Raw genomic sequence first — 23,250 nt, forward strand, 5'->3', positions numbered from 1 at the left:
GGTCGGAGTTAGTTCGTCTACCAATAAAACTCGGAATGAAAAATTGCTTGTCGGAGTCATAGTAAGCTATCTGGCGACGAAAAAATTTTACTCTCATATGTTGTTTAGGATGTACGTTATCACACAAATGAAAAAAAAACTAACGTAGTTCATCTACGATGGATATAATTTCAATTCTAGTTTAAGTACAATTTTTACTAGTTTTAGTCACTTTAAATAAGTAATAACCCTGGCAAATGACCATAAACATCTTTAAATCTATTGTGACACTAGCTGGTTAATCATTATTAAGTAAAAATAACAGCCTTATTGTTTTTATTATAGCAGTATGTAAAATCTTAATCAATAATAATATTGGTAAATGGTTACATTTTTAATGTATCGATTGATTGAAAGGGTTTTCTTAAATTTGAAAAAAAATTGAATACGTAATTATTTAATTTTTTTTTTACATTTAAAAATCATATCTACACAGAAAAATACATTCTTGCAGATTCATAAAGCTGCAATGTTTAGATACTGTGAAAGTTCTATACCTTTCTAATACAATATTAACATTTTGTGTCAATAAAGAGTAGGGTAAAAAACATGATTTTAAATTATGAAAATATGCAATTAGTCAACCATAACCAATAACAGATATAAACTTAAAGTTACTGGTACAGTTTAAACTATGAACATTATGTTAAAAGCTATATTCAACTCAGCTAATAAAAAATCGTTTTGCTCATTTACAATTCAAATCCTATTGTAATTCTGTTTGTATTTATATCCGTTTTCCATTGAATATTTTTTTTACAGAGAGCATTATATATATACTAGTGCACCTGTTGCACGAATTCGAGCAATAGCAAGATATAACAGGTGTTATTTCAAAACGAATAACAGTCATAATTTCCGATGACTTAAAAAGAGATAACTCAAAGATAATGCAATCAATCACTCCACTCCAGTTATCAAAACTGAAAACGAACGCCTTCACGTATTATATATAAGGATATGTATCGAAATTATTAATTTTTAACTTTAGTATCAAGTTTCTCCCATCTTATCCCTCTTCCCCATTTGGTCTATAAACTAATGAACTATAACACTCGGCATTGCTATAAACACATAATTCACTTAATTGATTTTCTTTGATCGCAAGTAAACTATTGTTTTTGAACAACAATGAATTTATTGAGCTACTATATATTATTAGTGGAAGACGGTTCTTCCCAACGTAGTTTATCTTAAACCCATGATGAATGACGTCACCTGGAGCTAAGCCAGACTTGGCTGCGGACTTGCAATTATTGCTGCTGTGGAATCTACAATTAAGATGATCAACATTGTCGTCCCTCCGTCTTATACTGGCCAGCGTTCTCAGCATACTCAGAATAACGGCTGGCATGTAATATCCAACTTATAATTTTTAGTAAATTTGTATATTTCAGCTAATTTTACGCAACAGTTTAAAAATTAAGGTTTTAGTGAGACATGACATAATTTATATAAATAATATATGAGATAAAGCGAGATTTATACATCTAAGTTTTAAACTAGCAACCATCCACCATCATTTATTGAAAAAAAAAAAAAATATTATTTTATTATCCATTGGTTTTGATTAACTGCAAACATCTTTAAACAAATTATTATCTAGCACAATCTACAGACGTTAGAGATTAATAAAATAATAAAATTTTGATAAAAATACAGTAAAATTGCTTTCTTATATTCTACCAAGTTTCAAACATTTTGGTAAAATAACATAAAAAATGCTTTTAAAATTGTTTTTCTGTTACAACCTTGTTTTCAGGACGTTTCTAATCCGACTTGTAAAAAATTATAATAAGTAATCTACACAGTGTCTTACCTAAACTGAACCAATAGCAAACTTTTTTTATAGAGTTTACTTCTTATGGGACACTCCTCTTTATTTTTAGGATGTTTTTTTTGGGATGGTTCCCAATTTTCAAAACATAACGGCCATATTGGAAAATGGCGGACATATTTAGAAAATTTGAAACCACAAAAAGAAAATCCTAAAAATAAAGGGGAGTGCCCCATAAGAGGTTAGCTCTATTTCTCATAGCAACAAAGTTAGCTACTGGTTCACATTAGGTGAGACACCCTGTATATTGTATTATGTTAACGGTTGGGATCTCCCAGGTTTGAATAGTAAAAAAAAAAAAAAAAAAAAAAAAAAAAAAACTGCTGAAAATATTTCAATTAAATTAGTCTCTGACAAGATATATGGTAAAGACTTTCAAACATCTTAAAAAAAATTACTTTGCAAACTTTTGAACTGTGTATAATAGTTTTATAACTATCTAGTATTATGAACAAAACATATTGAGTTTCGTGAGGGCAACTAAGTTCAATTTCTAACAACGTTTAGACAATATAAGTTTTTAATTTTTTAAATAGCCGAAAACATGGTTTGGGAGCATAATGTTAGGTTAGGATATGCCAAATCAGTTAAAACTTAGTTTATATAACTTCCCAAAACAAGAGCAACACTAGTGAGAATTAGCAAAAGACATTCATGTGTTGTGTGACAGTAAACATAGAATTATCTGTTATTCCATTGTTGTTTCTAGCCTCCAGATAGACAGGATTAACTAATTAAACTTATTGCTGTGTGTACCTTTGGGTTTCTAATCAAAACTAAATTTGTTATTGCAATCAGAATTTACCAACGCAGAAAATACATTAACGGTTATGTTGTTATTACCATCTACATTGTTTCTCTTCACTGTAAGACAATTTGGGTTCTACAAAACCATATTTAATACATCAGAATTGTTTTGGTTTAAGTAATGAAAGACATTCTTCAAAGCCAAGTGTCTAGGGGTAGGATGTTCAATCTAGAGGGTGTTTAATGAAAATGGTCAGCGAGCATTAAAGACACCAATTTGGAATTGTTGAAAATTTCCTAGTTTGGTTTTTGTGTGGACGATTTTTCAAACTATTGGCCGAAGCTGTAATTAATATAGCTATGAATATAAAAATAACCATGATCATGGTCAGATCGGCCAAAAAACCTTAGTATATAGTAGCCATATATAGATAGCCAAAAATGTGCAATCCTTTCTTTAATAATGACAGTGTTTAAATAAATAAATATGCTGTAATAAATATTTTTTCCTTCAGTTAACTGACAAAGTGGGTTTCCTTGCACTGATTATAGCACGCAAAGTAGCTCATTGCTGTATTTACTTACTTTTGCCACATTTATTTTTTTGCCGCACTCCACTATTTTAACCAAACAATACAAAACAGTGTACTTTTATTAGGCACGTAATACGTGTACGCTTGAAAATAAGTTGGCAACACTAACTTAAAGATACTACAACTACGATCAGCTAGTACAGCGTTTCCCATTTCGTTCAGCGCTTGGATTTAACCTAACCTAAAAACGCGTTGTATAGTGTTTGAAAGACTAAATGCTTTATAGTAACTGTAGGAAAAATATGATGTGTAACGCAAGCGCAAAGTGTCACTTCACGCACTAGTTACACTGTGAAATATATATACTGTAAGCATTTGGAATAAAATACCAATTGTCTTGATTTTAAAGCTACTTTTTCAAAGGAAGTTTAGTACAAAATACAATTTAAAGAACTCTTGATTTTAAAAATGCCGACCGAAGGCTAATTTTTTGGGCTGGATATTAGTTTAGCAACTTGTATAATTGAATTGCAAATGTGTGCGGGATTATGCATGTACATCAACACTTAGATGAGACCGCGTCCTGTGTTGTCGCTAGTTTTAATCCAACATCCGGCTACAACAAGCGACCAGCTGATTTAATTTGCCTCAACTCATCGGCAAAGGGACTGACAAGGTTTACTAATAAAGTTGGAGGTTGCTTTTTAATAAATACATCCCCTGAAGGCGTTAGATGAATAAACTAGTAAATAAAATAACCTAATCATTGAGCCGGTAAAGGTTGGAAAGTACTGTACTTGTTGTCGTAGTTTTATGTTGATACCTATGGCTGGGGTATGAGTTTTCGAATTAAAATTTTAAAGTTTTTAACACATTTGAGTTATGGTGTGATTCTAAACTATTGTTACTTTGAAAACTCTAAAATTGAAAAAAAAAAACAACTATACAACCTATTATCACTAAGTGAGAATCAATTGAAAGAGGAGATTCTAAAGTTTTGTTTGACGCCACTTTGATGAACATAGTTGCAAAACTAGCCTCTACTTTAGAATCTCCTCTTTAAATTTATTCCCACCCCTTGAAGATTTGTTTTTCATTTATAGAGTTTCAGAAGTGTAACAATAATTTAGAATCACCCTGTATTTGTAAAACGACATATACATAAATAAGTTCCCGTGCTAGCCCAACCTGACTATAGAACTGAAGTTTTATACTCTACAAATTGGGATTTTCTTCAAAAATATTTAAAATGTTCACAACTGTTTTACCGCTCCTATTGTTTGATTCTGGGAAACGCTATTTGTTCACCAATGTATTAGAGTCCCAAAACAGGAATGTCACTCCAATTTGGTTATTCAATAAACTAAGTTTTTTAGTTTTGTATCTATAATAAATATGACGTATTTATTTCATGGCAGTCTTTTACATTTTAAAACAAGATTCTGCGTAATGGTAGTAAATTAATAAACTGTGCAGTTCCATTTTATAGCTTTTAACGCACATTTTTAAGTAAAGTGAATCCTTTCCAGGGCGACTCGTAATCTTTGTGGATTACGTTTTTTCGGGATTAATTTTTCACAATCGGATCCAAAACGAAATAAACCTTTATTATTCACAGAATGTTTTCAGATTGAATACAAACGCTTACCACCACGTAACTAAACATTTATTATCAGTGATAACAATTTTCAAATTTGAATTTGAGTAACACACTATTACCGATTTTCCGAAATGTGTTGTTGGGTGTATTAACTAGGATAATTTTTCTTTTATAATAGAGTATGCAACGACTTTTTCTGGAGGCTATCCATCAGCAAAGGTCATAACATGTTTTTTAATACACTCAACAGAGATTTTCAAATGAAAACTTGTATGTTATTAACTGACAAATAGGCTAGACATGGTGTGAACGACTGACATCGGCTGCAGAAGTTGATTTATGAGGTAGGAACGTGTTTGGACGATTGGATCTACTCTACCCGTGTATCATTGTCAGCTTTTCTATTGTACATTCGTTTTCCTGAAACATGTGCATCGTTTGTAACATTTCTCAAACTTCTATGATTTATGATCTAGTTCCTGCTCTATTTCAAACTAAATAGATTTGTCTACATAATTGCGATAAGTAAGCAGATTCTATGACACCCGCTTTAGCAAGTTTTATGTTTTGTATCTACTTATTTTGTGAACTATTTTAAATGAATGTGCTTGGCTTAATGTAAAATATGAAGCCTATTTTGATGCGTAAGTGGCAGTTTTAGTGGGTTATTGTTGTCAAAATATTTTTATCATATTTTAGAGTATAGCAGTGTGTTACTTGTTAATCTGAAATTATAAATAGGATACTCAATTGAATACAAATAGGCAATTTTATATAGCTTTATTATTTTGCTAAACACTGTTAAAGTTAGTGAAACTAACTAACCTTTGTTCCTCTCGTCTTAACGAAATTCACATGTTACTTTTGGGGTTAGAGTATTTTTGGATAAAGTCAAACATATGTCGTGTTATATATTGACTTAAATTCAACTTAAACAAATAGACGTACCTAGCGAAGGTAGACACAAGTTAACCATATGATCTCTGCATTTTACTGTTTGAATGTATTTTTTTTTTTAAATTACACTATTTATAGCAATCGGTAAGATTTTGAACGGCCAATAAAACACAAAAATAATAATACTTTGTCACATCCTATCAACAATGGTGATTACTTTCAAAACGATTTGCCTTACTCTTTTAACTATTACAGTTTTTAGTACTGTTCGACTTTAATTGGCGCATAGAAGTTCGACTATTACGTAGAAAGATAAGGTTAATCCCGAAACTCGGTTTCCAATATTGAAACCTTTGATAAGAAATATCAAATGAGCGATTGATATAGACTTTCATCAGTTGTTGAAATGAGTTTTGTGACAACAGCTTTAGTCATATGTAGGTTGGATTTCATTTTGGTAACATAGTTCCTCTCTTTAGATAAGTTTTAATCAAGACTGTAAGTTAACGTTTCGAACAAGACATACTGTTAAAAATATGAAGACAGTACTAATAGATTACTGAAACTTAGTTCGCATTAACAAATTCATTACTTATTTCTACTCATAAAAACTTTAATGTACTAATTTTCATTTCTTCACTGGTAGTGGTACAACAGTTTTGTAAATTATTTCAAGAAGGCAAACATATAATCTGTTGGTTAAAAACAGACAGCAGAAAAAAACATTATTATATACAAAAATAATAACTTATTGCAAATAATAACTGTTTGTTACATAAAATAGTATAGGCCTATGCACTTAAAAAGCTTAACCGTAAATTATTTGCAAGTTTAAAAGCTTACACACTACCAAATATAATGTATTAAGTGCATGCTTTGAAAAATAGTTGACTCAATTAATTATGTTCAAACCAGCGATAGGAGATGTCAATTATTATTATGCATGTACATCAACACTTGATGGGGCCGTATTGATTTACATGTTTGTGTTTAACATGTGACTCGGTTAGATATCCTAGTTCGTGTCAATCATAGTAGTGACATTGTGTCAAAAAGTACACAAATCTAGAATGTTAATCAGCTTAGTATTAATGAACATTGATTTAACGGAATTTCATTCTAACAATCAACGAATGGGTTTTGATTCAATAACAATTCACTTAATGTCAATTTCAAAATTTCTCACAAATAAAGATTCAAACTCAGTCAAAAGTCGTAACAACTTGAAATTGATTCGTGTTTGTGCGTGAAAAGTAGGCAAAGTTTGATTGCTCAACGTGATGCGCCTTTGAAATTTTCAACTGGAAAACCCTTCAGTTAGAGAAGAGATTGTCGAAATCGGCTCGTTTAAAATATCAGTTGAAAAAACGAGAAAGCTGATTCGACACTGTATTCAAGCACTACTTAGTTGAAACAAGGAAAGAACACGAATCTTCAAAACTATAACTTAACTTTTATTTGGTTGTTTGTTGTTTTGAAAGTCACGTTTGAGAAATTAAAATTTACTTTTGGTTCCTAGTTCGACGAGTTTCTAAGGTTATGTGCCACTTTTAAATATATTTTCGACCAAAAACCTGTAGGCAAAAAATCTCTCTTGATAAATGCTTCCTAATCTTAGACAACTTTTAAATAAACCGTTGTCACGTTAAAATTGTAAACGGGTTTTTTATAGCAAATGAACTTTGTTTAATTAATCCAGTGCTACTGTACACTTTCTCATAATACACAAACCTTCCCATCATGTATATCACAGTGCAGCTTATTTTATTTTATGTATTTGAAATAAAATCCTAGGAAAAACACAAGTAATTATGACATGGCACGTAATAGTTTTTAGTTAATATTTTTTTAAATATCTGACTAGTATACACAACATTAGTTCTGTCGGGTGGAATTCAGTTTGTGTACTTGTTGCATAGGTTTTACAATAGTGTACTGCCTACGTATTTATAAAAACCAAAGACCTATATACAACAATATAGAAGACTACTTAAACCCAACATAGAGTTGTTCTACATATTTGACTGATGTTTATAAACTAAATATTCTATTATACTTTTTATCATGACTAAGCTTATTGCTGTGTACAAATATTCTTCTCTTAAAAGTAATTCGTCAAATTTGACCGAAGTCAAAACAGTTCACTGTAATTACAAGGCAGTTAAATTTCCTTGTTATATTATACCTGCAAACCAACGTAAATAACATTTTTAACGTACTTTTAGGTCTATGGACGTTTTTGCGTTTGAATTGCGTAAATAAATTAGATTTCCGGGTAGGAAGTTGGGGATAAAGTTGTAGATGTTGATTAAAGGGAATTATTAATGAGAACATGAGGTTCAAAGCAGAGAGTGCAAACTTAGGGTGTCTGTGATAGCTACTCTGCCACTTTAGTGGAACAGAATTGTCGTAAACAGCTGGGTAACAGACATAAAAATTTAATTTGACCAAGAATTTTTAAATTTTTTGTTTATGACAGTCCAAAATTAGATATTTATTAATGCTTGGGCAGACTTTACAACACATTTTAAAACCTTTCCTAGTATAGATTGGTGTTGCATAGTAATTTCAATCCCCTGTAGACTACATGTTATGCATGATTTTGTACTTATTATATAATTACAATGTTAAAGTATGCATATATGTATAAGGAAACTCGTATACGATTAAACAGAGATAAATTTCGTAAAAATTGGGTCTTTTTATCTTTCCCTTTTGAGGTATCTATACAGTGTGCTAGCTATTTTAATTGAAAGCTATAAGAGATTTAACAAAATGTAAAATTTTAATATTTTATTAAAATAATTTTGGTCAAGTTGAAAAAATAATTTTAGCCGCCATTTTTCCAATATGGTCGCCAACTTTGATTTTTCTTATGGAAGACCCTATATTTTATTATTGTTTTAGAAAGTTAATGCAATTTAAAAACTTGTTCGTTCTTTACGTTTATACCGAAAATGCAAAGAGTAAATAGGTGTTAAAATTGTATCTAGATTCTAAAAAGACCTTAACATACACAGTTTTCATATTTTCGAATTTTCCTGCCATTTTTGAAACAACGGAATCAATTTTGTTATGTATATTCGCAATCGCAATTATCAACAATATTCATTGGATTTATATATTTTTTTTTTTTACAAAACACCATTAAAAATGTGTGGAGTACTAAAAAATATTGTACTTAACATGTTACAAAAAAAATATATTTTAAGTAAGACCATTTTCTAAACTTAACAGTGATAAACTTAAATATTGTTGCACAAAGTAATTTTCAAAACGTATTTCAATTAAGCAACAATAATTAAAGTTTTGTTTGCAAGTGACACGTTTATTTCAAGTTTAGTAGAGTAAATGAAATACATTAAAACTCAATTAATTGGTTTTCTTTACATTGTACCTTTTGTTGCAGCCCAAATAAAGAGGATGGTACTAAAGTTATGCCTTCTTGTTGTAGCCTTCGATGTATATAACTCAACGTTGAGTTATATACATCGATGGTTGTAGCACAATATTTATATGGGTACAGTAGTATGATTTTTATGCATTTGTTTTCATGATATTAAATTTGTAATCAATTTAAAAAGGTGATTTTTAAAAGAGATTAAAATATAAAAAAATAAAATCCCGGTCATTGATGCTGGAAAATTGTGCAACAATGCATAATTGTCACCATCTTCATATCTGATAATCTACGCGTAATATGTTCTCTAAATTTAAAATAGCACTTTCTAGTAGCGTTACTTAATTTCATAAGTATTCTTCAAAACAATACAACATGTTTAATGATGAGAACATTTACTTTCATATACTTTTAATGTAAAACTTCAAATACCTCTGTTTCTAAATTAAATTTTCCAAACTGCGAGGAATTGTAGTCAATTTCGTTTACTAGTACCTTTGATAAGTGATTATTTTTATAAAGCATAAAAACACTAAATGAATTATGGCTAAACGATTACAAAGTGTACTTGTTCATGACGTATTCAGTTGGTGAATATTGTGATATTCTGCGAGAATGGGTCGTATCACGTATTCAGTCAGCTGCATAGTCGGCCCTACTGAATAATTGTGCAGCAGGCCTACATGCCGTAGCGTCTGCATAATAAAAATGCTTACAACTTTCAGACAGCACAGCTTTTCAAATTGTGCCTTTGTTTTAAGGTGACATTTCAGGACAAAGACATGCGTTTATAAAGGTTTTATCTAGTGAAGTATGTATGGAACTCTTTATGGTTGTATCATGAATAAACGAATTTAATTGTTTAATGTTTCAAAACTGTACACAAAGTTATTTTATCTACGGTAGTCTCATAGTTTGTAGTAAAATATATGTCTACAGTAGTAATAAAATGAAAACTCCTTAGTGCAAATAAATAGCCTGTGCGTTAGTTTTAAACTTTAGGATACCGACCATTTGAACCTTTTTCATGTTTAAATTGAAGTGTTAACATTTTGGTTATCATTTTCGTTACCGTAGGACTGGTAAGTAGTTACTTTTCAAGTTCCACAGCAGACTTGTGAAAGCACATTGGGCAGAGTCCTTGGTTAATTTCCGATTTGGAATTTTGGAAAATAATAGGCTCTCACCAATCGTCGGTACAGTAGCCACAAAACTTCACGTTAACTGTTCTAGTGATTGTAACTTGATAGTCTTGTCAGATAACCTTGGATTTTATGATTGTGAAGATATTTATCCCTTGATAAATGGCTGAAAGTATTAAGGATTTTAAGACAGGCTTTAGCCAATTAAATATTTCCTAGCAACATTTTAAATAAATGGTGAGGGAACAATTAGTACGTTGTGTACAGGGCCATATATGGGAAAAGCTGCACTTTTTGATTGGGATATGGCACTTTCATTGGTTGCTGTTCAACTTTAAAACACGTACTGTTGTGCTTAGCTTTTGTGTAATAAGTGATTTTACAAAAGCAAAATACACAACAACAATCTAATTAAAATAAATTACGCAACGTGTTACACAAGTTCTTTGACGAGGTGTTTAATGTAATAGTTTGCTTGATGAAAGGTGTAAATTATGAGCTTTACTCGAATGAATCCCAATCAATTTAGATTTAGTTAATTGTTTACTTAAGCACGAAACAAGCAAGTGAAATAATTAATTTTACAATGCAACCTGATTGCTGGTAAAGAAAAAGGACCTTATACTATCTAAACAGCCAAGGGTAAGCTAGGTTTCTCGATTTGAAATTTCTTTTGTGCTCAGAAGTTTTCCAAACTTTTATTTATACCTACTTTACTTTTATATTTTTACGATCGTCACATTTTTTTATTGCCTTAGTAATTATTTGTATAAAATAACTAGTTCATCAGCAAACGTTTAGAAATATATTCAGTAAAAAAATATAGGCTATATTTTGCCATTCGGAATTCCCAAAGTTACTTCGGGAAGAAAAGTCAATTCACTGTTGTTCGTATGTGAACCAAAAAGTAGTATGAATGACGTAATCGCTTTTTAAAATGACCAGAACCAGATGTTTCTTTTGCAAGAATCACTTTATAAGTGGCCAATGGCACAGAAAACATACTACTATATGTGTTTCTGTGCCAATGGTCAAGTGAGCTTCGAAAGTAATGTGCCTACTGAATATTGTGCAGCAGTAGGCCTTCATAGCGTAGTTTCTGCATAATAAAATGCTTAACACTTCTGACAGCGCAGCTTTTCAAATTCCCCCTCCATTGTTTTCAGCAGGTGACATTTTGGGACAAAGACATGGAATATGTTTTGTCTGCTGAAGTTTGTTTGAAACTCTTTATGGTTGTTTTTACGAATGAATGAGTTTAGTAAATGAGTCACGTTACAATAGTACCCAATATTTAGTACTTAGTTTAAGTAATTAAAAATATTTTTAGTTAGAAAATGAAAATCCCTTTGTGAAAATTATACGCGTAAGTTATAGAAAAGTGACCATTAGCTCTTAAGACTGTTACCATTGCAAAATTTATGTCGTAGTTAGGGGTTCGTCTTTTTGGTGTCTAATAAACATTTGCGTTTGAAAACTATTCTAGAACTTTTAGAGCCCTTGGGACGATGTCGAAACGGACTAGATGCTATAGGAATTTTCAGTACTGTAGTCTTTTTGTATATTTTTTGCTGAATTTATCTAGTTGTTTTTTCTTGATGGACAAGCAAATTTGCAAACAATCAGACAAATCGTTTTCATTATCGATCGAGTTGCAATATGAGTAGTTAAAAACCTACTAGTCGTACTATGATTCGTGATCTTGTAAATACAATATCTAATTACTGTAAATTAAATTTAATGAAGCAACACGATATCGACAGTTGGAGGCGATCAGTTGTGTGAAGTGATTGATGTTGAAGTCTGCTCGATGAAAGCTGTAAATTAAGAACATCACTCGATTCAATCTCAATCAATGTTGATTTGGTTTGTTGTTAACACAAAACTGACAAGTGAAGCATAATATTTAATAATATAAGGGAGATGTTCTTGACATTGCTGCTGATAGGAAATTGGTCGAACTTGAAAGTAAAGTGATTTTTATGTTCTTTCCTTTCTTAGGAAATATGTTTAGAATTTTTATTTCTGCGTCTTTAAGATTTTTCTCGCAGCAAACGCTATAGGGCCACTCATCAAGAATTTTAATCGATTGGGACGAATAAGAATGAGTTAAAATTAACTAAAGATTAACCACTGACCAAATCTGCTTATTTGTTAAGCCAAAATATGATTTCGATTGGCTAGTAAACCATTCAAGTAAGTTCAGTAAGTTTTGTGTCAATTTCAATCTGGGAAAATTGCTAAAACATTATTCAGATTTGAACCGACCAATACAATGTTAAAATGTACAATTTCTTGCCTGCATCCATCAAAAACCTGTGTGTTTTAAAATTCAAACATATTTTAAAAACTACTCTAACCCAGGCTTGCCTGTATAAACATAAAGAGTACCGGTACTTTGGTTTAGAGTTTTAGATATTTTAGTTGCCAGAGCCATCTTGATTGTTTTTTTTTGACGATTGTCATGAACTTTGTACATAGTTTTAACGACAATAAAACATTTCATTTCATTTCATTTCATTTCATTTCATTTCATTTCATTTCATTTCATTTCATTTCATTTCATTTCATTTCATTTCATTTCATTTCATTTCATTTCATTTCATTTCATTTCATTTCATTTCATTTCATTTCATTTCATTTCATTTCATTTCATTTCATTTCATTTCATTTCATTTCATTTCATTTCATTTCATTTCATTTCATTTCATTTCATTTCATTTCATTTCATTTCATTTAATTTCATTTCATTTCATTTCATTTCATTTCATTTCATTTCATTTCATTTCATTTCATTTCATTTCATTTCATTTCATTTCATTTCATTTCATTTCATTTCATTTCATTTCATTTCATTATTTCATTTCATTACTAGAGTTGTACCCTCAAACTTTTAGAGGTTTTAGAGGAGTCTGGAGTAGTAGGCCTAATTTTAATTCGATATTGTAACAGTAAAACAACAGAAAGAGCTATGCTAGTACCTATCAACAGAAAAATTCAACAATTACTAAATCAAAAGAAAACAAGATTCGACACAGGATTATCGTAAAGAAAGTATAGAAAAGCAATAAGTGTTAGAGAGAGGAGCGGTGTGTTGACGCCAGCAGTCGAGTTTGATTTACGACTGGTCAGCGTGATCATGCGCTACCCTTGTGGTCGTTTCGACCTATATACACATTTGGAAGGTCGTGCAGAAATTGCGCCAAAGAGTTCCTAAATTGCGCCAAGCCCAAGCTAGGTAGGGGTGAGGGCAGAAGGAATGCCCTTGTTTACGTGTCGTCCTAACCCAACCTACCCTAATCTAACAATATCCTAACCTAACTTAACCTAACCTACTCAATTATACAGTGAAAGAGGGCCGCCACTTGGTGTAGTAAAATGTATCGAGTGGCTCCCTGGAATAGTTGGCGCAATTCAGGAATACCCGACTACCTGACTCAGGTCAGTTGGCGCAATTAATGCCCGCCTATTCACACACTTCATTTACATACACTCATGTACGTATCATTCCTTGTAGAAACTCAATAACTCATTTATTTAACCAAGCAGAGACATATGTTCATGAATTGGTTACGTCAAAATATCATTAAGATTGCAATAATAAAATAGGTAGATAAAAACATAAACTTAAACAATTTGATTCCAGTGATGATTTATATTCTTGCTTTTCATTTAGGAAATTAAATGTTTGGATGGTGTATTAATATTTATATAAAATAAAACGATTTTGGATTCATTTTGAATGTCATGTGGTTTAACTCTGCATGTTATTTGCATTTCGATAGTTATTTACTGTATTGTAACGGAAGTTTTTTTTAATAAAAAGTTGTATGATGGACAGGGACTGAAAGATTAGGAGTTCTAAAACTTTAATCGTGGTTACGGACAATTTGAAAATCGTCGATGTTCTTTGTAAGGAAAAACAATGTTTTGAATGTGTAAAGGGATGGACAAGTTAAAATGTTTGAAGTTCGACAAACCGGATTGCAAGTATGTCGTATTTTAAAAGAAAATATTACTCTAATTTTCATTAGTGAGAATCTATTTAGTAACAAGCCTGATGCTATCTGTTGACTGATATTTCAATCGTTCTTCAAATTAGACATGTGTCTACCTCAACTGCACTTTCATAGACTGGTATATGTTGGTCTAAAAGTTAGAACAATAATTTCATAACTTAAATTTAATTAAAATAAATAATTGTAATATCCGATCAGAGTATTACAAGTAAGCTCTGATACTTGTAAGATACTCAGAGCAATAGAGGATAACTTCATCCTTGCCCAATCAAGTGTTCCCTTTCAGAGATATCCTTTGAAACACATCCACTCAATAGTCTGGCGTCTTCAACTAACTGCTATTGATGACGTGCGAGTCATCGAACTGAAAGTGGATGGTGGATTCTAAGGATTGTTAAAATGTGGTAATATTAAAATGGATTGGCGAAACAGTTTTTGTTTTAAGTGGTTGTCAAGTATATCAATCCTCGACTACTATAGTCACATTTTGGTTTTACTATAGGGGTTTAAAGTTACACAACCTTTTAGCCATTTAACTCTGGCTTATATGAAAAATTTAATAGTGGTTATATAAAATATTGTATTTCGTGCATATGATATCGATAAATATCTTACTCATACCATAGGCCTAAGATGTGTTATAGTCGTAACAAACATTGGTTTATTCTCTTAAAACATTTTTATAAAATGTAAAAAGTTTTTTTGGTTTTAACAGCCTGGTTTTTAAATCTCATTTAAACATATTTGACAAGCGGGTGACAGTTTTAGGAGAAAATACAGTTTTTTTTCTTCTGAAAATTGTACTTTAAAAAACACGTGGTCTCTAGTATCTTCCTGTCCATCATCCCAAAAAGGCTGCAGCAATTCAGTTAAATTTTTACCCTAACGTTGCCACTGTTCAAGAGTGCAATAAGCATATTATAGTTTTTTTATAGTTTTACGCAGGATTCCATATTTCCATACTAGAGTTCCATACCTTCAAAAGTACGAGGTAGAGCTATGAAAATGAAACGTTGATTTGTTCTAAGTCATTATAACCAAAATTCACAAGGTGATTATTAACATGTTTTTAGTTCCAAATGAGTATACATCGACCAACAAAGCTCACTGCATTGAATAAATAAAATTTCGCAACTCTACCTGTGTTGTAAGATTATTTCGTGACAATGCGGTTGAAAAATAGATAAAATAGAAGACTTTTCCATCGTGCTTCACATCTATTTCTACATATCTATCTTTCTACATACATCTATTTCTCGATGACGTCAGTCAGTATTATGTAAGTATCAAAATCGCTGGAAACTGTTGTCGGAAAATCTAGATGCAAGATACAAATTCCCTTACAAAAGATTTTTAGAATCCTTGCGAAACCTCTTTTGTTATGTAACTTGGTTACAATAGTGAGAATTTTAAAGGTTTCTTTGCCTTTGCTCGGCAAAGAAAAGAGACGTTGTATTATGTATACAGATCTATGAATACGTTTGGGACAGCCATTGTGCAAGAAATACTCTTTTCTGAGCTACAATAAATAATGTGTTACGCTATTTCTCGGGTAATTGCCCTTGGCGCTTTTCGTTTTGAGATTTTATTTGAAAAATTAACCACTTTTAGTTGAGTTTTGTGCTGAAGGAAGTTTTTAAATGGACTTAGTTATTCTATTTTATAGAGAAAATAGCTTTTCAAATATAGGTTTAATAAAAAATAGGTTTCAAAAATAGGTTTAACTTGGATTCTTACGAAAATGTTTTGATAGTTTAAGAGTTTTTTAAACTGCCCCTATGCTTATAGTGATCGTGCAAAACTCGACAATAATATCAACTCATTTTTTATCCATTATGACCAGAATTTAGTAAAACGACTTAACAATTACTATAACTTACTTTGAAAAGTATGTCTTAAAAATATACTTTTTTAAATTGATTTCAAATCTTTTACAACTAAAGTCCAAACAGTAGGCTACACAGGACGCGATCTAAAAATTGATTTTTCCAAAATAGTTTTGTAAAACTCTCAGTCTTCGTTGGTAATTTGCGAAACAAGTTAAACCATACCCAACCGATTTTAGCGAAACTATTACACTCTGTTCTACTTTTTTTAAAGATGACAGATAAAAATAGGGGAAACTGTATTGTCGAAATATTATAGTGAAACTCAAAGCATAGCTTTTATGTAAATCCCCAAAATAGTTAAAAAATTGTTTTACGATTTTAACACAACTCTTGTTACCTATTTTTCTCGTAGCTTGCCAAAAGAGTCAAACACTAATTGCAAAAGATTTTAGCAAACACTTAGCAGCCTTATTTTGTCGGTAGGTTACAAATAGAGTTTTTCTACAACTAACCTACAGTACTACACCTATTAATTCACTAACACATCTTAACCTTTCATAAAAGTCATATTCTAAAAAAATATATTTCATTCGTGAACACTTTTACTTTAGATAAAATAAATAATCCCGAATATTTTTTGAGTTCACAAAGGTTTTGTGTGGCTTGGTAAAACTAGGCTTCCATAAAGAGTAATACATGAGCCATGACATGTGCCATTATTTAGAGGCTTACCACAGCGTAGTTTCAGTTTTGTGAACAATTCAGAGGATTAAACAAAATCATGTTATTTATGTTATCATATCCAAAGAACTTCATGACTCTTCTGTTATCAATTTATATAAATATATGTTTCAATGGTGTTCTCATTAGAAATTGTGGATTTATATGTATATTTGGTGTTAAATTTAAGGTCTTGTTGCCATTTATACTTTGAAAATGTGCCATGATGTCTACAGTTGAAAAAAAAAACATCTTCTGGGCTATGTCCCAATTTATTACATGCAATCAAGTGTTTTGGACACCAAATGAGACGATTAAAACTGTATTAAGATGTCAAATAAAATAATTTAATCATAGTAGACAAATTATAATCAGAGTATTTAAGCGACAGTGTTATGAGGGTTGTACCCGGTCAATTCAAGATGGCGGCTAAACATGCTAATGTCCAGAACATGCCTCTACGGTACAAGCTCTCAGCATTCTAAAACTAATTGGTTTCCAATGATTGAAAGATGTTCTCTTGTTTTGAAAAAATATGTTTATAGTACATAAGTACTGTGAAGACATTGAATAATTAGTAATCACACCAATTAGGACGTACAATAATAGTTTAAGTTAATAGTTTACAAATCACACAATCAAAGATTGAAACTTACTCAATTTCGGTTGAATAAAAACTCACGAAATGGAAATAAATCCCAATTAATTGAACTTATCGTCTAGAATCAAAAAGGAGACGATAGTCAAATAAGCATCGAGGAAAATTAAGATTGAATAGCCTTGGGGCTTATATTGATCCTAACGCTGTGGTTGAAAGAGTCTGAATCCCTCATTTCACCTTATTTGAATTCAAATAAATGCAAATCAAATGCAGGCGGTAATATGCGACTGCATTGCAAATTTGCTGCGTTGCACTAAACTTGATTTTGATTAAACGCTATTTCAGTTCGCTGTCATTGTGGTGCGTTAATTGGAAAGTTTGTAATGTTTGTGTAGTGTTGAGAAATACTTGTTTGGCTAATAATTTGGGATTTGTTGCTATTGAGGATATATAACTAACTATTTTATTCGTAAATACAGTACCTACAATAATATCAGCGTTACGCGTACTAAGAGGAGACTTTAGGTAAGTTTAACTAGTGCAGTTAGATTTCAAGTTGAAACACTTTTTAATTGCAGTATTATACTTAATAATTTGTTATGTTTTTTGTTAAATTATATCCTAATATGTAGTTTTGTGTGATTTTATGCCAGCAGAATTTCTTACGCTTTTTGTAAGGAATAGACGAAATTGAAACCATGGTATTATAATCATTACTACTATTACAATATTATAAAATACTTTTTCCGAAATTTCCACAATTTTACCGTAATAATTTACGAGACGACAAACATGTACGAAATATTATGTTACGATGGCGAGTAATTTTAACCAGTCATGCCCATCATAAGACCCGATTGGTGTTTACAATACAAGTGCACATACATCTTAAGCTATTGGAAGGATTTTATGTGAGCGAATTAAAAAGAAATATACGGGAGAAATAAAATAAATGGTAAACACTTATATGGGCTCTTTAATTGACGAGAATTAGAGGAAATTATGCATGTTTATTAAGGTTCGGGTTGTTTCACTAATTAATTCCTCCTTATCTGATACGAATTGAATGGAAAATTTTACACAGACAAAAAATATTATTCAAATGAAATTGAACAAATATTGATAACATTTCTGATAAAATTTACAAAAGCTTAATGGTAAAAAACCTTTTTCAAGCATGACGTAAAAACTGCTTACAATCACAATCCATTTAAAAAACTAAGTACCACCAGGTGATTCTCAGTTCTGAATATAAACATAAATGTTGGTTAAATATAACTTTAACACATTAAACATCTGAACCAAAATCAATCAAAGAAAATGCTCGATTATGTCAAAAGATAACGTGTTGAAAGTTTCTACTAAATGAAGGGCTGGTGTAGCAATTCTCGGAGCTCAGTGCTATCCTCTGTCAAGGGATGGCCGGGAGACATACAAGATGTGATTATATGACAATGCTCCGGCCACTTAGTGTACCCCTTGAGGCTACTGTCTGTATGCAAGGTACGAGAAATGTAATTTAGTACATCAATTATATACACAGGACACTAAAATATTTGGTTAGGTAATTATAAGGCAGATTCGAAATTGAGAAGTCAGCAGATTTTTGATGGTTCGAAACTGGACCCAGCTGTGGTCATTGGGCTTTTGACTGACGAAACAGCTGATCTTAGTCAGTAACAAAGCTACAGAGATCATCTCACACCAATACTCATCCTTCTAGGTGGCGTCCCGATCTCAGTTGATGATGATGATAATATTAATAATAATGATAAAAATAACAGGTGTCCAAAACCACCCTTTTAGGAGCACTGCCTATGCACAACATAATGGTGAATGAAACTTAGTGAATCAATCATATAGATAGACACCATTTAAATTATAGGTTAAGTAATATTATTCTATATCCATACAATTCTGTTGGCTGAAACTTAGGGTAGTGTCTATATACAATGTATGATGAACGCAATATAGTGCATCAAACTTAGACACCATTAAAATAATAGGTTAAGTATAAACTTTCCAATAGTCAATGGTATAAGATTATAAGACAAGAGGTACAAGTAAATTCAAAGGTTGTAAGAGGAAAATATGATTTGGAAGTTTGTGACAAGAATGATCGTAAACTAGTTCAATAGTTTTGAAATCAAACGAAACCCCAGTTACGAAGTTAAATTTTAACATCCAATTCGCTACATTAACTTTATTGTGTGAATATAACATTCAAATTTGACTTGAGCTTATTATAAGTACAAGTTTACCAAACGTATTGAACATAAATTACTGAAAACACAACTCCTTTCTAAAGAGCCAAAAACGAAACATTAGCTACTTTACTTCAAAGCGCTTTGCGTTAACCTCACACCATGTTCTTCTTACCCTCTCACGATCTCAATTTTGAGCTTTTGTAAGCAAATTTTATAATCTAAAAAATTAGCAATTTGTTTGCTAAATTGCAATGGGTTTGTGTATTTAGTTATTTTTAATGTTTAAGTTGGTAAATGTCTACACCTAAATACACTTTTAACATAAATTTACCACACAGCAAAATTGTATTAATTTCTGTTTCTAAACAACTTTAAACTTCAATTACAAGAAACATTAAAAATCCTTGGTTTAATTTATTTCCGTCGTGGTGTTTTGGAAAATCATAAATGAATGCACACTGGAACCAAACACTTGTTTAAGAAGAATCCTTAAACATTTTACCCTCCAACTGATAGTAAGTAAAACAGCTTTAGGTTTTTTGCCAATCTACTAGTAAGAGACTGATTTCGAGGTGAGGGAATCGGGTTAGATTCCAGACTTATATATTAAACAGTTGAATTGAGAAGTGTGCACCTCTTTTCCTTAAAAAATCCTATCATGCTAAAGATTTTAATCATAAATGTTATTTCGTGAAGTTATGTGGATGTTATTTACTACCTTAACTAGGGACGAGCTTAAAACAATCAAGAACGATGTTAAATATTTCTCTCTGATATTATTTTTATATAATACAATATTTTCTTCAATCATTTACCCCTATATTTTAAATGTCGACCAAACAGTTGTATCTATACAAATAGAGCTTCTTATGTACATAAAATGTTTGTACCTAAAAATTTGTCGAATTAACTCAAAATCTATCGACTTTGTTTAGTCTAGTACAGTATCTGTTTGTTTCAAGGTAAACATTAGATAATATAAGTAGAATACTACGAATACAGCACGCGCCTTCGTTACTACGTACTTTTGAACTGAATCATTTATGACAAGATTCTGTCTTGTAGTATTCTCTTTTTAATGTCGTTGTACAATCCATACAACATTACAATAATAGAGAAATCCATACTTATCTACTTTACTCAGCTAATACACCGATATGTTGTAACGTTTTTGAATAATTTTAACATTTAACACAGAAAGTTGTTACGGACATATTACGTTGTGAACCCTGTGTATTATTAGACAGTATCAAGCTTTGTGGGGTAGATTCACCCTTCTGCCCTTGTCAGCAGCTAGGAAGGGCTGATGTTATCTTTGTATCTTCTGTGTAGCCAGACTGAATAAATGTTTTTCATTGCACGCAATCGAAACTTGCGAAACATTGTAATAATGAATGTTTAATGTATACTCGTCTTTGTTTTCATCTCTATCTTTGAATCAGATATGATCAAACGAGGTCGAATATGGATCGAGAAATATTAAGAAAAACATTAAGCTTAAAAAATCCTCAGTACTTTCAATTTAATTAACAGTTAGTTGTGGTAGATTGATGGGTTTCTTAATAGGTTTTGAATAGTTTTTTACTCTCAGTTATCAGATTATGTTTATGCATGTTTCATCATGCCTGAATAGAAGTTGTTTGGTTAGTCTTATAACAAAGTTTTATGTAATTTTTCATAAATATATAACTTTATAATAAAATTCCTCATGTGTATTGATTTTAACTCCTTATTCATCACTTTTTCCTTTAACTTGAAGGCATTTCTTGTAACAGCACGGATTTTACTATATCTTTATGACAAATTTGCCTTAAGCCTAGTAAGGCAACCAACGACATAAAAATTCAATAATTTTGTCCTCAGATTCTGCAAAGTTCTGAACCTAAATATGTATAATCCATCACAATGTTTTCCATCATACCTGCCTGTAGTCATAAATTTTACTGGTGGATTTTTGCACTACAGATAATTTTTTTTATTATATCGTATCGCCACCAAACTGATCTTCTATACATATTTCCATAGATCGTGTTTTACAGTGGCTATTTAACCACACTATTTCAAAATTTATACGAAAGGATTTTCAAATTGAAGTGAAATGTGATTTTTTGCATCTAAGACTATGCGCATGTGCAGATGACTTCAACGGTTAGCAACTGTCGGCTTCCCATTCTTTGCGTCGCCTCTACAACCTAATATAACTTAACCCAACCTAACCTAACTTAACCTACTGTACTACTGCCACTATTTATCCTCTTTGATAAATACTGTTTTGTAAATGATTTCCAATTAATATCTTGATATTGTTTGTCGCAGGTGCGGGTAACCAGGCCATGGCGCTGAGCCTTGCTGCGCTGCGCCGACGACACATCCTCTTCGTTCTCATCCTAGTCTTCATTCCGTGCAGCATCTTCGTGCTGTTTTCTCAGCCAGGTAAGTTAGTAATTATAAATTATTGACAATAATTCTATATATAAGAGGGTTGGACCAAAGTGGACAGGTAAATTTCACCATAATGACAAATGTACACGTGACAATAAAAAGTAAAATAATTAAAGATGTAATCGTGTAAGGTAAGTTGTCAATATGCGTTTGTGGCTACAAGAAATAAAAAGAACGGCAACAAATGTGAAATGATATGTCTCAGAGTATGATGATGATGACATCCATCATACTCAGTGTTCACCAAACAGGCATAGATATGTGTGCAGTCATAGTTATATTTCTGCACCACCCTGTATCGAAGTTTATCGCAGAATTTTGTATGGTACTATCATAAAAAATAGCGAGTCATGAAGTGTATACAAACACTTGTTTTAAAGGATGAAAGTGGTTTACACTTTTAAATCATAATTTATTTTTATTATCTTCCCTCCACGCTTGGCACATTTGACCGGGATGTTCTAGTATTTTGCTTAAAATCTGAGTGCGTCATCATTCAGGAATGCGTCCTATATGTCGGGCATAGTATATTTCATAACACGACTAGAAAATTTGAGACCATATTTGAAGTGCGTAATTTATCTAGACCCACATTCACTCATGTTTTTGAACGTCACTTTTCGCTACACTACAAAGACTAATTATTTTCTTAATTAAAACATACATTGGTTATTTCTCTATTACAGTTAGGAACATTACAAAACTCATAGCATTTTAAGGTTATGCCTTCAATTTTAAGTTAATATTTACTTTGGTTGTACCAGTTGTTGAAAATTGAAACAGTAGACAAAAAAATAACAAATAATTGTTTTAGTCGGCAAAATCCCAGAAAGATAGTAAACATTACTTTTGTAATGTAAACATTCTTTTTCAGTAGTAAACAATGTAAAGATGAATTTTCGCAGGTGATAAACATGTAACGAAAACAGGTTATTTCACAGTAGTTTAGCGAGAATTTAATTTTGGTAATTGTAGGTACCTACAGTACAAAGTTTCACATGAGAAATATCAATAATTAACTCCAGATGTTTTTCATTGGTCACGGTTTGTTATGCAGATAGATTCTCTTTGAAGGATTTTTTTAGACCATCGATGTGCATTTGTCATTTTGAAATTTGTCTTTTATTTGATTTTTTTTTACAAATGGTTTGTAAATGCATGAAATTGTATAAGTAGAAGGGTGAATGATTTTTTACAATGTTCTCCTCTGTAAAGCCCAGATATCCCCAAAGTCTGA

At 31.3% G+C, this 23,250-nt stretch overlaps 1 protein-coding gene across 2 annotated transcripts in view; it reads left to right on the forward strand.

Moving 5' to 3' along the window:
- The window catches only part of LOC128994852 (alpha-1,3-mannosyl-glycoprotein 4-beta-N-acetylglucosaminyltransferase B-like), a 98,925-nt gene that overhangs the window by 46,482 nt on the left and 29,193 nt on the right, over nt 1–23,250 (forward strand). For both annotated transcript variants that reach the window (XM_054419665.1, XM_054419666.1), the window contains exon 2: nt 21,888–22,004. In XM_054419665.1, the coding sequence (XP_054275640.1) occupies nt 21,905–22,004 (100 nt within the window). In that variant the 5' untranslated portion in view covers nt 21,888–21,904. The remainder of the gene's footprint in view (nt 1–21,887; nt 22,005–23,250) is intronic.

Source organism: Macrosteles quadrilineatus, unplaced genomic scaffold (assembly GCF_028750875.1).
Source record: "Macrosteles quadrilineatus isolate MER2022 unplaced genomic scaffold, UCM_ALF_1.0 Scaffold_5__1_contigs__length_97177068, whole genome shotgun sequence".
NCBI classification, from domain to species: Eukaryota; Metazoa; Arthropoda; class Insecta; order Hemiptera; family Cicadellidae; genus Macrosteles; species Macrosteles quadrilineatus.